General features: G+C 42.7%; 1 protein-coding gene across 3 annotated transcripts in view; it reads left to right on the top strand.

Moving 5' to 3' along the window:
- The window catches only part of LOC139281048 (myosin-11-like), a 163,674-nt gene that overhangs the window by 125,387 nt on the left and 24,867 nt on the right, over positions 1-13,420 (top strand). For all 3 annotated transcript variants that reach the window (XM_070900939.1, XM_070900940.1, XM_070900941.1), the window contains 12 exons: positions 171-240; positions 925-1,085; positions 1,265-1,373; positions 2,070-2,201; positions 2,690-2,896; positions 3,405-3,542; positions 4,346-4,469; positions 5,529-5,700; positions 8,926-9,138; positions 9,447-9,591; positions 12,241-12,447; positions 13,106-13,210. In XM_070900939.1, coding sequence (XP_070757040.1) covers positions 171-240; positions 925-1,085; positions 1,265-1,373; positions 2,070-2,201; positions 2,690-2,896; positions 3,405-3,542; positions 4,346-4,469; positions 5,529-5,700; positions 8,926-9,138; positions 9,447-9,591; positions 12,241-12,447; positions 13,106-13,210 — 1,783 coding nt within the window. The remainder of the gene's footprint in view (positions 1-170; positions 241-924; positions 1,086-1,264; positions 1,374-2,069; positions 2,202-2,689; positions 2,897-3,404; positions 3,543-4,345; positions 4,470-5,528; positions 5,701-8,925; positions 9,139-9,446; positions 9,592-12,240; positions 12,448-13,105; positions 13,211-13,420) is intronic.

A 13,420-nucleotide genomic window follows, 5' to 3' on the forward strand; every position in this document is an offset into this window, starting at 1 on the left:
TTTGCATATCATTGTACAAAAATGTAAAATCCGCCCCTGAAATATTTATCATAAGATGTAGGGTTTCTATAATCAATGTCTTGTATTAATGAAACATTCTTGTACTGAAACCACTTGCAACTTGGACTGGATAAATGCAATGAATTATTAATCAATAATGTTTCTTTTAGATATGAAATCCTAACTGCAGGTGCTATTCCAAAAGGATTCATGGATGGAAAACAGGCTTGTGTACTTATGGTGAGTAAGGTGATGAACTGACAAACGAGAGCTGGCTCTATTGAGCTGAAACTTCCACTCGACATCTAGATGGTTTCGGGCACTAGCGGGATGGTTGGAAGTTAGATATTTTGGTGAAGAGCTATTCTACTGGCTCCCTTGTATTCACTGCAACTTCCTCGATTTTCTTTCCATTGGAAGTGATGACGGAAGTTGAATATGCTCAACTATGAGTGGGTGCATTCACAGGAAACGTTAATATCGGGTATACGTCATCCGATGCATTTTTCATCATTAATGCCTCAGCAACACTGGGCATCAGAAACACCTTTTGCTATTTCTAGCTGGGTCGGAAAATTTTGGCCATTGTACTTGAACCTGCATTGCCAGTTTGTGCTGCATCTTGCACATTAATTGACTTGCAACATAATTTATTTCAACTAAACATTGATCACTAATCATTAGATGAATAAGCTAGTTATTCACTTTGGCCAAAGCAACAATTGGGTGACAAATATGTGAAACATCAGACAGCCTCCTCTTCCTGTCATCTCCATATTCTCAGTGTACATGTGCAGCAGGCCAAATAGAAACCCTTACTTACCTTAATAGTATGGGTTAGTGCAAATTCCACCAGCAGTTTTTTGTCAATGAACTGAAATTCTGAATTGCTATTAAAAAAACATTGTGATGACTTTACTTTAGATCAAAGGCCTGGAATTAGACTCTAACCTGTTCAGGATTGGACAAAGTAAGATCTTCTTCCGAACTGGTGTACTGGCTCATTTGGAAGAAGAGAGAGACCTGAAAATTACAGATGTCATTATTGCTTTCCAAGCTCGAAGCAGAGGCTACCTGGCCAGAAAGTGAGCACTTCATCATAACTAACTTTACTGCACAAGTGCATTTGAAATGTGCTCCATGTTAATTTGACAAAAATTAGCCCAGTATTTTGTACTGAAACTGGATTGTACACCATCAGTTTTCTCATCTGTTGTCCTAAGGCATGAGTGTAGGATGCTAATGGTTCTCTGACTGATTACAGGGCCTTTGCTAAACGGCAGCAGCAGCTCACTGCTATGAAAGTGATTCAGAGAAATTGTGCTGCTTACCTTAAACTGCGGAACTGGCAGTGGTGGAGACTGTTCACTAAGGTTAGTTCAGATGACTTTCATCGGCTTGTTAATTTCTTAAAGGATTATGTATATTTTCTTCCATTTGCTAATGTTAGACAAGAGGTTGCCTTGAGCATAAAGTGAGGAAATCCCCTTGACATTGATGCTGACTTCATTACTAACATTAGCACCCAGAGGAAAATATATCCCATCAATAATAAATATACTGTAACTATTTTAATCTGTTTAGTGGGTTTAGAGGTACCTGATAACAACATATGGTAAAATATTTTTCCATAGAAGACGAAAGACGTTTCTGCTTTTTGGTCACCCCATCTGATCTACAAAAACACACCTTTACAAAAACCCATTGCTGCCATATTCTGTGAAGCTTGGTACCTTTAGACATGAAAATAGTCAGCAGAGTTGCTATTTACATAAGGGGTTTATTTTTCACAGTTCTTTGTGTTTACATTTCTCGATTCAAACTACATTTGGGTTAGCATCTCCTCATACAGCTGGGGCTTTTTGACTGGTGCAGTACTTACCATTGCCTCAATCGATACTCTCACAGTAAATGTTTGAAGTAAAGCTGTGTGTCTAGTTTGCTTTTCTATAAGCTCTCACAGCGGGTGTTGTAAGATGCCTGTGACATTCTTCTGGTAAATAGTGACGAACTCTCGAGAGTAAAGCCTGTTGATCTACGATGTTCTAATGTCCAATCTCTGGGTGCAGGTTAAGCCACTGCTGCAGGTCACACGTCAGGAAGAAGAAATGCAGCTGAAAGATGATGAGTTGCAGAGAACTAAAGATAAACAACAGAAGGCAGAAATTTCTCTTGTAGAACTTGAAAAGAAGCACAGTCAGGTAAAATCATTGCATGATGCACATCTATTCCACGATGCACATCTATTCCACTCACACCCCATTTCAAATATGCTCACTCGGTAACACTAAACCAGATTAAAAGGAGATCAAGATTTTCAAGGGATCCAGTAATGAATAAATGTTTTTGTTTTTCCTTTTGTTATTTTGAAGCTTCTCCAATAATCAGTTACTTTTGAGTTGCATATAATGTTTACTTTTCATATTTTATGAAACACTTCACTGTCCATATTTGTGTAGGATTCTGATTGAAAAGAATGGTAAATTCTAAATGTGCTGTGGAAAGGACCATTGTCATTTTTAATTTTGCTAAATAGACTATTCCAACACTTGGGCAGTGTAATATTGTTCACTCTATAAAATACCAGTGTGCATTTATTATAAAATCACCACTCGTTCCTTTTTTTTCTTATAACTCTGATATTGGGATGTGTGGTAAATGCTTTTAAGAGATTTATCTCTGTCTTTAGATGGTGGAGGAAAAGATGTCCCTGCAGGAACAACTTCAGGCTGAGACAGAGTTGTACGCTGAGGCAGAAGAGATGAGAGTTCGCTTAGAATCTAAGAAGCAAGAGCTAGAGGAGATTCTTCATGAGATGGAAGTGAGAATTGAGGAGGAGGAAGATCGAAATCACCAAATGATATCTGAAAAGAAGAAAATGCAGACCCAAATCCTGGTAAATGCCTTTCACACAGGTGGAACTTAACACAAAATAGCCATTCTTCACTTGATTTTATTTTATTTTATTGTTTTCTTCTCGCTAAAGATCCCCCAACTCCATGCTCCACAGTTATGACTTTAAATGTTATTGTCAGTGTTGAGCAGAATGCACTAGTCATCTCATAACGTACATTGACATCAGCCTCTTTATCCTCCTTGAGATCCTCTTGTTTGCATACAAGTGATTGGCTGTTAGTACCTTGTTAATGGCAAAAGTTAGTATAGTTGATCATTTTAGACTTTCACATGTTGCTTACTCCAGTACTATTGCACTAGACCTCTGCCACTACAAGTGTCAAGGAGACCGCTTCTGTGCATTACAAATTTGTTTTTAATATTTCAGTACATATTTAAGTAATTGAGTTTATTTTGCATTCTAGATGTTTTAAAGTTTGCAGGAGTTTCAGGCAAAATATGAAAATTGTTCTTTAAATATCTGCCCACAAGTAACTTTTTGTTTAAAGGACTTGGAGGAGCAGCTGGATGAGGAGGAAGCTGCACGACAGAAGCTGCAGCTGGAGAAAGTGACCCTCGACGCCAAACTGAAGAAGATGGATGATGATATCATCATCCTGGAAGACCAAAATATGAAATTTGCAAAGGTCAGGGTCTCATCAGGTTTACTGGGTCTCTACAGTATTAACAGAAACTGCCCACAAAGTGACACATGCACTGCATTCTTGAGTAACTATAGTTTGTAAATATCTGTTAAATGAAAGGCAGACTAAATGAAACAGAACAATTAGACTGGACGTTAAAGGTTCTTAAGTCTTGAGTTATTGAGCCAGTACCTCCTGAACTCCGATTTAACCTGATCAGCACACCAGGGGCGATTTTAATCTAATCCACCCACCAGGAATCTGATGGCGTCAGATGCAGTGTTGGTTTTACACCCCGCCCAATGTTACTCCAGTGAAGTCAACGGAGAGCAATATTAGGCAGTGTGTTCCACCAGAGCTTGTGGCTTTCCCTCCTGATGAGTTGGGCTACAAGTCTGAGCTGGACCTGACTGAAGTGTTGTATGGTGTTAGGTACATGTGACACTGACTTGTGGGGTGGAATTACAGGGCTTGGTACTGTTGCCATTTACACAGTCTCAATTTATTCTAAATTTGCTCAGTTGAAAAAGACTCAACAGGTAAGCAGAGCAGGAGTGTGGGATTGAACTTGGAGATTCATGTGTAGAGAAAGCAACTGCAGACATAACGGGTCACTTGCCTATTTCATAATATCATATAGTTACGGCACAGGAGGAGGCCATTTGTGCTGGAACGTTCTGACAGTCTCTGATCAGACTCTTCAATTAATCAAGGCTTGAGAAAACATTCACGACTCGTTAGCACAGTATGTAGAAACATGCTCATGTAGTCCCAGATTTAACAATCACAATTTTGTGCCAATACAGGAGAAGAAAATTCTAGACGAGAGAATAGCTGACTTTGTCACCAATCTTGCAGAAGAGGAAGAAAAGGCAAAGAACCTGACAAAACTGAAGAATAAACATGAATCTATGATTTCAGAACTAGAAGGTAAATGGTGTCATACTGTAACTGGTCATTTTACTAAAATATTAAGAGCTATCCATTGCAGTAAAATGCTGCTGGCATATAGGAACAGGAGCAGGCCATTCTGCCCCTCGTGTGTTCCTCATTTAATTAGATCATGGCTGATCTGTACCTCTAAGTCCATTTATCCCCCCCCTTAGCTCCATAATTGCTTGATACCTTTAGGTAACAAAAATTAAATTATCTCAATCTTGAAAATTTCAATTGACCCAATATCCAAAGGCTTTTGGGAGTGAGAATTCCAGCTTTCCACTACCGTTTGTGAAAGTGTTTCCTGATTTTACTCCTGAATGGCCGAGCTCTAATTATGTCCTTGTTCTTGAATCTCCCACCAGAGGAGATAGCTTCTCTGTATCTACCCTATCGAAGCCATTTTATTATTTAGTACAATAGAATCTCAAGTCGACTACATCGCTAAATTGACTGCTTTTATAAAGGCCTAATTTTAAAATCACTATTAAAGTATACAAATTTTGTAATCATCCCAACCACATTTTAGCCCCAAGAAGTCAGCCTCCGACCAAAGAAAAGGGTGCAGCGTTTTAAATTGGGTCTCTGGCAAAATGTAGGATCGCCTCTTGCATCAGGAGAATGAGCAGTCAGGGTACAGCTATTTCTCCCAGCGCAAGTCGACATTACTCACTCACTTAACCACTTGGCTAAGTCAAGCATTTTGACCAATGTACCCCCAGATGGTTGATTTAATGTGGTTCTATTGACGTTAGCTTACAAAACAACTTGTTCACATTCTTACATAATGAAAGATTTATATTTTCCAATTTATTCAGTGTAATATTTAATCAGTATTGTAGATGGGTGACTGACTTCAAAACTCAAATCTGTCCTTGCTTGTTAACATCTAGTTTTTCTAACCTCTCTACAGTTGATGTCCTTCAGGATTGAAATCACTAGAATGTATAAGGCGTGCATTGCACTTTAATATTAAACCATCGCCGAGAGCACGTTTTTGACTAAAAGCTGTTGGTACTCATGAGATTATAATGCGATCCCTGCGTATTACAGTGCGGCTCAAGAAGGAAGAGAAGACCAGGCAGGAGCTGGAGAAACTAAAGAGGAAGTTGGAGGGAGAGGGTACGGACCTCCATGACCAGCTGGTCGAGCTCCAGCAGCAGATTGCTGAACTGAAGATGCAACTTGCTAAGAAAGAGGAGGAGTTACAGACAGCTATAAACAGGTAGAGGAAGGACTACCAAATCCATCCACTTGTGGTGCACTATTTTGTTTCACGGGAAGGATTTAGGGGTTGAAATTCCTGCTGTGCTTCCCATTGGCACCTCACGAACCGACCCGGACACCCATCGCGGGTTGAACCTTAAAGTGGTGGTGCGCGGGGTCCAGGCCGCGATCGTGCAGCCTGGCACTCCCGTCTTGGTGCAGGGCTGCGGTCATGGCACCCCTTTGCCCTGTGGCCCAGTGGAGACCATCAAAGGACTTGCAGACTCCGCAGTGTCCCTCCTCTTTAATGGAAGGGGAGGGGCATTAAAACGCGTCAGTGCTACATGGAGAGACCAAGTAGCGCTCCCAAACCCGCCCGCCTTGTGCCCCCGAACCTGCCCTAAAGGGCAGTGGAGCACACAACATTGCACTCCACTTCCTGAAGGGCGGTAACTGGCAATTCTCGGCTGGGGCGGGACTTCCACAGGTATTCAGCACTACGCACCATTAGTGATGAGAAATACACAAACTATCCACAAACGGGTCGTAACTGAATTTCAACCCTCTGTCTTTTTCTCTCAAAAAAACGGCCTAGATTTTGCAGTCAGCGGCAAAATGACAACACTCAAGAAAACTGCCCACAAAGATCTAGCAATCCCTGTGGTGTGGATTTCACCTTTCCCAAAATTAATTTCATTCTGGCGCCAACTCTCTGCCATCTCCAGAGTCCATCAACCGTGATGTCATCAAGCAGGCTAAGCAGCCAATCACTCAAGAATTCTCAGACAACAAACTAGGAAGTAAATAGTACTGATTATCCTTCACTTTTTAATCAATTTACAGAGGGCAAAATAAAGATTGGGACATACGCATGGGAATAAGGCAGAAGCTGAAATATCATAAACAAGCTTTTTAAAAAAATAATTATTTTAAAAATACCATGGGAATTTTATCATAATGGAGAAATTTGACATTCCACATATATAGATTAGTTTTTCGGGGCCAGAGAGGTTGTTCAGCAATAATTATAACTTAATACACCATTAAAACCCAGTTATCTCATTCAATACAGCTTGACTTTTGTTTGGGGGTGGGGTGGTTACAGTAAGATTAGAGCATTAAAAAGTGGAAGTTCACATCACGCCGTGATTTGTAAGATTTCCATTTGCGAGGACTTCACCAGTGGACCCTTGGAGGAGCAGGGAATCATTGACAGTAACTTCTGGACGTCTGCATTTAGCGCTGCATGTGCAGATGCCAGATGATGTCAGTTTCACAGAGTAATGACGGTGAACACTGACAGTTTTGCTGTCATTACAACTGCAAATTCCGAGCAATATAGCCAATCGATAGCCCAGTCTCTCTTGTGAAGTCAGATCCTTTCATTAGAATACATTTTTATAGCTGTACAATCAGTGACCAGCATTCACCAGTGACTTGATGACAAAACTTGTGCCTTTTACACTATTTACTATTGCACAGTATGAAGTGAGCCATATGTAACTGAAAATAGAATGTAATTTCCTTTAGCAAAGCTATGCTCAACTCAGTTTAAAAAATCAAATTCATTAACAGTTCAAATCATCATTCATACTGCTGTAGTGGTTTGCTGGTTTTAAAAGCTAATCTTTTGTGCAGATGAAGGACTTTGTAAACTAACTATTTTCAGTAATATTGAACTAGGCTATGTAATGATCTTTAAAAAGATACAACATGGTAGACAAGTAGAATTAGACATTTCTACCTAGGTTGAGGCCATTTGGCACATTATGCTAGAATATGTATCTACTCTAGTCCTGTTTCCTTGCCTCTCCCCATACCCTTTAATATTTTCAACTGTTTATCTAACTCCTTCTGAAAAGCCATGATTAACTTGGTGTCAGTAACTACTTGACATTGTGATAACACTTTGCATGATAGTATTGTCCTCATTGTGACAGTTACTAATAAATGGAAATCTATTATTTATGTGCTCAAACTCTTAATTTTGAACATTTCTATTACATCTTCCCTGAGCCTTCTCTGCTCAAGAGAATACAGTCTTGGTTTTTTTGAGTCTCATCAAAACTATACCTTTTCATCCCTAGCTTAATTCTAGTGAATCTACGCTGTAACTTTACCATGCCCCTAGTACCCTTACTCGAAGATGTGATATATTCTTATGACATTAACAAACACACTCTACAAGATGGCTCTTAACAGAAAACTGTCATCATATGACTTTGCCACATGATTCTTTATTTACATCAGTAGTTGCATTACTACAGTAGTTTGCTAGGTGGAGCTCTACTACAGAAGTGTGCCCAAAACATAACAGAATAATTCATCTGTGGCCCAAGCAATGCCTTGTACAGATTCATCTGGACCACCTTTTTTTTTGTGTTCAGTGCCTGTGTATATAAAATTCAGAACCCTATTTGCCTTTTTCCACCAAAAAATCTCAATGCAGATCCCTGTGGAACACCACTAGCTACATCATTACCAATCTGTGACAATTAATTTACTCATACCACCTGCTTTCCATCATTCAGCCATCCCTTTATCCATGGCTCCATTTTACCCTTAATGCCATAGGCCTTAACCTTGCCAACAAGTAATTGGAGTGGCACTTTATCAAATACTTAAAGTCTATACACTATACTTCATATTCACTTTGTAATTTAAATTATTGGCACCAGGCATATGCGCATGAAGTTGCTCAGTCGCTCAAGCCCAGCTGAGCGTTAGTTCTACACTTTGCCATAGAGATCTTCAGTAGACGACATCAATGCAGTACTCAGTCTACAGCCTGACTACATTAAATTGCACTTCTTCATTAATTGTATCAGCAGTGTAACTAATCGCAGGCATTTACATACACTGGGGGGGTTTCTCTCCTGAAGGTGTTGGTAAGTATGGGGTTACGGTTAACAGTCCACAAAATTGTAATGGAAGAGCCCCAAAGTTGTGCCCCTTGTACAGTCCCATTTGGTTGTGTCGACTACATTAAATGACACATTCCAGGCAAAGTATTGGGTGATTATTGTCCACCACTTCCTGATGGTGCAACTACAAATCTTGTTAATTACACCAGGTGGTGTCACTCAATGCAGTCTTTAAATTAATCTAGTCTTGATGAAACTTTATAAACATCAAAGTCAGATGCAAACCTTTGTCTTTCCTCCACAGCATTCTTCCCATGTTCAATATACTGTAGTTATGGTGATATAAATTCCTGTGGGTTAATTGAGTTGTATTCATGTAGGCTTGATGAAGAAACTGCACTGAAGAACAATGCTCTGAAGAAAATTCGTGAGTTGGAAGCCTTTATATCAGATCTTCAAGAAGATCTAGACTCTGAGAAGTCAGCTCGGAACAAGGCTGAGAAACTAAAGAGAGATCTGGGTGAAGAGCTGGAAGCCTTGAAGACAGAACTTGAAGATACTTTGGACAGCACAGCTACACAGCAAGAATTGAGGTACTGCTTAAATATAATTAAATATGTCTAAACTCTTATCAAACTAATAGAATAATGAGCTGAATTTCAGTCTGTGGGGGGACATTCCACACAATCTATAGACTTTTTAAACCTGTAAGCAATGTTTATAAGCTTAGACACTTTGTAAATGTAATGCAAAAAATATACTTCTAATAAAATGCATTATTGCATAATTAAAGACTTAGTGCAAATATCACCTGTAGATCTGTTTGTATGATAAAAATGGAAAAAAATGCCAATGTAATTTAGTTGGGAAAATCAGACCATAAATTATTTCTCATGGACAGAGCCAAGAGAGAACATGAGGTTTCAGAGATGAAACGAGCTCTGGAGGAAGAGACAAGAACACATGAGGCTCAGATTCATGAAATGCGACAGAAACATGGTCAAGCTATAGAAGAAGTGACTGAACAGCTGGAGCAAGCAAAACGGGTATGTGAGAAATAAATGGCAATAAACTGATCCACTGAGCTTAAACACAGTACAATATATAGGGCCCAAGTTTCCACATGATTTGCGCCTGATTTTTAGGAGCAACTGGTGGAGAACGGACTATCTTAGAAATCGCAATTCTCCACTTTTTTTTCTGCAGTTCTTGTCGGGTAGAACAGTTCTACTTTGGAACAGAATTTTTTCTTCAAAAGGGAGCGTGTCCGGCCACTGATGCCTGATTTGAAAGTTTCCACAGTGAAAATGTACTCCAAACTAAAGTAGAATGGAGCAAGTGAAGATTTTTGTAGAACTGAAAAAACCTGTTCTACACATTAAAAAATCAGGCGCAGGTTACAAATTAGGTGTCCAGAACGAGGTGGGGGGGTGGGGAAAGGGAAGTCATTAAATTCTATAATAAATCCTTATTTATACTTATACAAATATTATATAAATAAATCCAACCTGAATAAACATTTATAAGCCAAGAAAAGATTAAATAAACCATCTTCCTACCTGTGTGAAAGTGCTTCAGCCAGGGAGAATTCTGCAGCCGTTCGTGCCGCTGAGCGGGAGGGAGAGAGGGGGAGAGGGAGGAGGAGAAAGCGGTTTGTTGCCGGGGAGGGGAGGGAGGGGAAGGAGACAGCGGGCTTGCCGTGGAGGAAGGGGAAGGAAACAGCGGCTTGTTGCTGTGGAGGGAGGGGAAGGAGACAGCGGCTTGTTGCTGTGGAGAGAGGGGAGGGAGGGGAAGGAGACAGCGGCTTGTTGCCGTGGAGAGAGGGGAAGGAGACAGCGGCTTGTTGCCGTGGAGAGAGGGGAAGGAGACAGCGGATTGTTGCCGTGGAGAGAGGGGAAGGAGACAGCGGCTTGTTGCCGTGGAGAGAGGGGAAGGAGACAGCGGATTGTTGCCGTGGAGAGAGGGGAAGGAGACAGCGGCTTGTTGCCGTGGAGAGAGGGGAAGGAGACAGCGGCTTGTTGCTGTGGAGAGAGGGGAAGGAAACAGCGGCTTGTTGCCGTGGAGAGAGGGGAAGGAGACAGCGGATTGTTGCTGTGGAGGGAGGGGAAGGAGACAGCGGCTTGTTGCCGTGGAGAGAGGGGAAGGAGACAGCGGCTTGTTGCCGCGCAGGGGAGGGGAAGGAGACAGCGGATTGTTGCCGTGGAGGGAGGGGAAGGAGACAGCGGCTTGTTGCCGTGGAGAGAGGGGAAGGAGACAGCGGCTTGTTGCCGTGGAGGGAGGGGAAGGAGACAGCGGCTTGTTGCCGTGGAGGGAGGGGAGGGAGGGGAAGGAGACAGCGGATTGTTGCCGTGGAGGGAGGGGAAGGAGACAGCGGCTTGTTGCCGTGGAGAGGGGGGAAGGAGACAGCGGCTTGTTGCCGCGCAGGGGAGGGGAAGGAGACAGCGGATTGTTGCCGTGGAGGGGAGGGAGGGGAAGGAAACAGCGGCTTGTTGCCGTGGAGGCCGTGGAGGGAGGGGAGGGAGGGGAAGGAGACAGCGGCTTGTTGCCGTGGAGGGAGGGGAGGGAGGGGAAGGAGACAGCGGATTGTTGCCGTGGAGGGAGGGGAAGGAGACAGCGGATTGTTGCCGTGGAGGGAGGGGAGGGAGGGGAAGGAGACAGCGGATTGTTGCCGTGGAGGGAGGGGAAGGAGACAGCGGCTTGTTGCCGTGGAGAGAGGGGAAGGAGACAGCGGCTTGTTGCCGCGCAGGGGAGGGGAAGGAGACAGCGGATTGTTGCCGTGGAGGGAGGGGAGGGAGGGGAAGGAAACAGCGGCTTGTTGCCGTGGAGGGAGGGGAGGGAGGGGAAGGAGACAGCGGATTGTTGCCGTGGAGGGGAGGGAGGGGAAGGAAACAGCGGCTTGTTGCCGTGGAGGGAGGGGAGGGAGGGGAAGGAGACAGCGGCTTGTTGCCGCGCAGGGGAGGGGAGGGGAAGGGAAGGAGACAGCGGCTTGTTGCCGTGAAGGGAGGGGAAGGAGACAGCGGCTTGTTGCCGTGGAGGGAGGGGAAGGAGAGAGGGGAGGAAGGGGAAGGAGACAGCGGCTTGTTGCCGCGGAGGGGAAGGAGAGAGCCGTTTGTTGCCGCGGAGGGGAGGGAGGGGAAGGAGACAGTGAGAAGGGTAGCCTCAGTGCTGATGGCAATGTGATTTTATTAAAAAAATGTTCAAAAATTAAACAGCTACAAAGAACTACAAAAATGGCCGAGTGCCAATGTTTTTTTTCAGAGCATGCGCGAACGCTCCAACGCGCACGCGCAGCATTGCCAGCAGGAAAAAAACTAATTTAAATAGTACCCGCCCCCTCCCACTTACAAAATTGGCGCGTGTGTAGGCTCCGCCCCCCCCGGGCGCTGCGCCAAACAGACAAGGAGCTGCAAAGCGCTCGAGAATAGCGCGTTTTTTTTCTGGCGCCGTTTTAGGCGTGAAAAACGGGCGCCCAGCTTGGAGGGGCGCCCGTTTTTTTATCCTGTGGAAACTTGGGCCCATAAACTCTGGAAAAGGTTTTCAAACAGTCGGCATCTTAAAAGTCAATGATAACCTGGCAGAGTTACTGACTACCAGAAAGAAGCCAAGACATGAAATGTCTTAAATTTCAAGAATGTGCCCCTTGTTGGCTAAACTGTGTATACTTTCCTAAACCAAATGTCCTCTACATTCTGCAGGTTAGGGCTAACCTTGAGAAAAACAAACACAATCTTGAAACAGAGAACAGCGAGCTTTCCAATGAGATCAGGGTGCTGTCCACAGCTAAAGCAGAGATCGAGCACAAGAAGAAAAAACTGGAGAACCAAGTTCAGGAGTTCCAGGTCAAGGTGTCTGATGGAGAACGTGCTCGGGCTGAGCTCAACGAGAGAGTGCACAAGTTGCAGGTCAGTGTGAACTTTCTTGCACGGATTGGAAGTTCATGTGTATTTTAGTGTTTGCGATAGTAAATGGAATATTTCACTAATTCATTACGATGGGACTTCAGCCCCTGTCAAATCGCCTGACCTAGCATTCTGTTTGTGGTCAGAAATGGTGCCTAAAAGAATTATTCTAACTTTTTTTTTTTGTCAAAGGCATCGGAGTCCCCCAGACAGCTTGGACTGCTTTGTGTGGTACCAAATCACAGACACTAGATTTGATCCTTGGTTATGTTAATTTAGCTGATTGCAGCTAGGGCTGGCAATTTGAGGCCTGCAATTGGCTTCGGTGCTCCTAGGTAAGGAATGAGAAAAATCCATCAGCTTCCTGCTCCATCGCTATCTATTGACTTGATGGAACATCCACTTGTGCAGATGATACGCGAGGACTGGATTAGCTTTGGCCATTATGCCCTCCCCGCTGTAGTAGAATAGCTTGCCAACACACACTGTCTAGTTTCGCACATGTTGAATGGATACTTGGGTGAGGTATTTGCAGGCCACCAGTTCTAATGCTACTGTACCGGGCATGAATGAATTCCATTAGGAAAAGGAGGGAAGAAAATGCAAACAAAAGTAAAAATAAATGACTCCACTAATTACATTGACTTTTTTTTCCCTACAGAATGAGCTTGACAGTGTTACCTCCGTACTTAATGATGCGGAGAGTAAGTCAATTAAACTTGCAAAGGATGTGTCAAGTCTTAGTTCCCAGCTGCAGGACACACAGGTAAGTGTGGTTTTTACACTCTGATTTGTAAGAATATTACACACAATTTATAGATTATAGTATAAAGAACTGTAGATCAATTATATAATATATATATATATATATATATATATATATATATATATTTTCCCAGCTAAAAAATGTAAAATAAGCCGATTACTGAGAATGTGATTATAAAAAAATTTTCTTCCTTCAGTCTATGTTCTAATT

Source organism: Pristiophorus japonicus, chromosome 15, assembly GCF_044704955.1.
Source record: "Pristiophorus japonicus isolate sPriJap1 chromosome 15, sPriJap1.hap1, whole genome shotgun sequence".
NCBI lineage: Eukaryota > Metazoa > Chordata > Chondrichthyes > Pristiophoridae > Pristiophorus > Pristiophorus japonicus.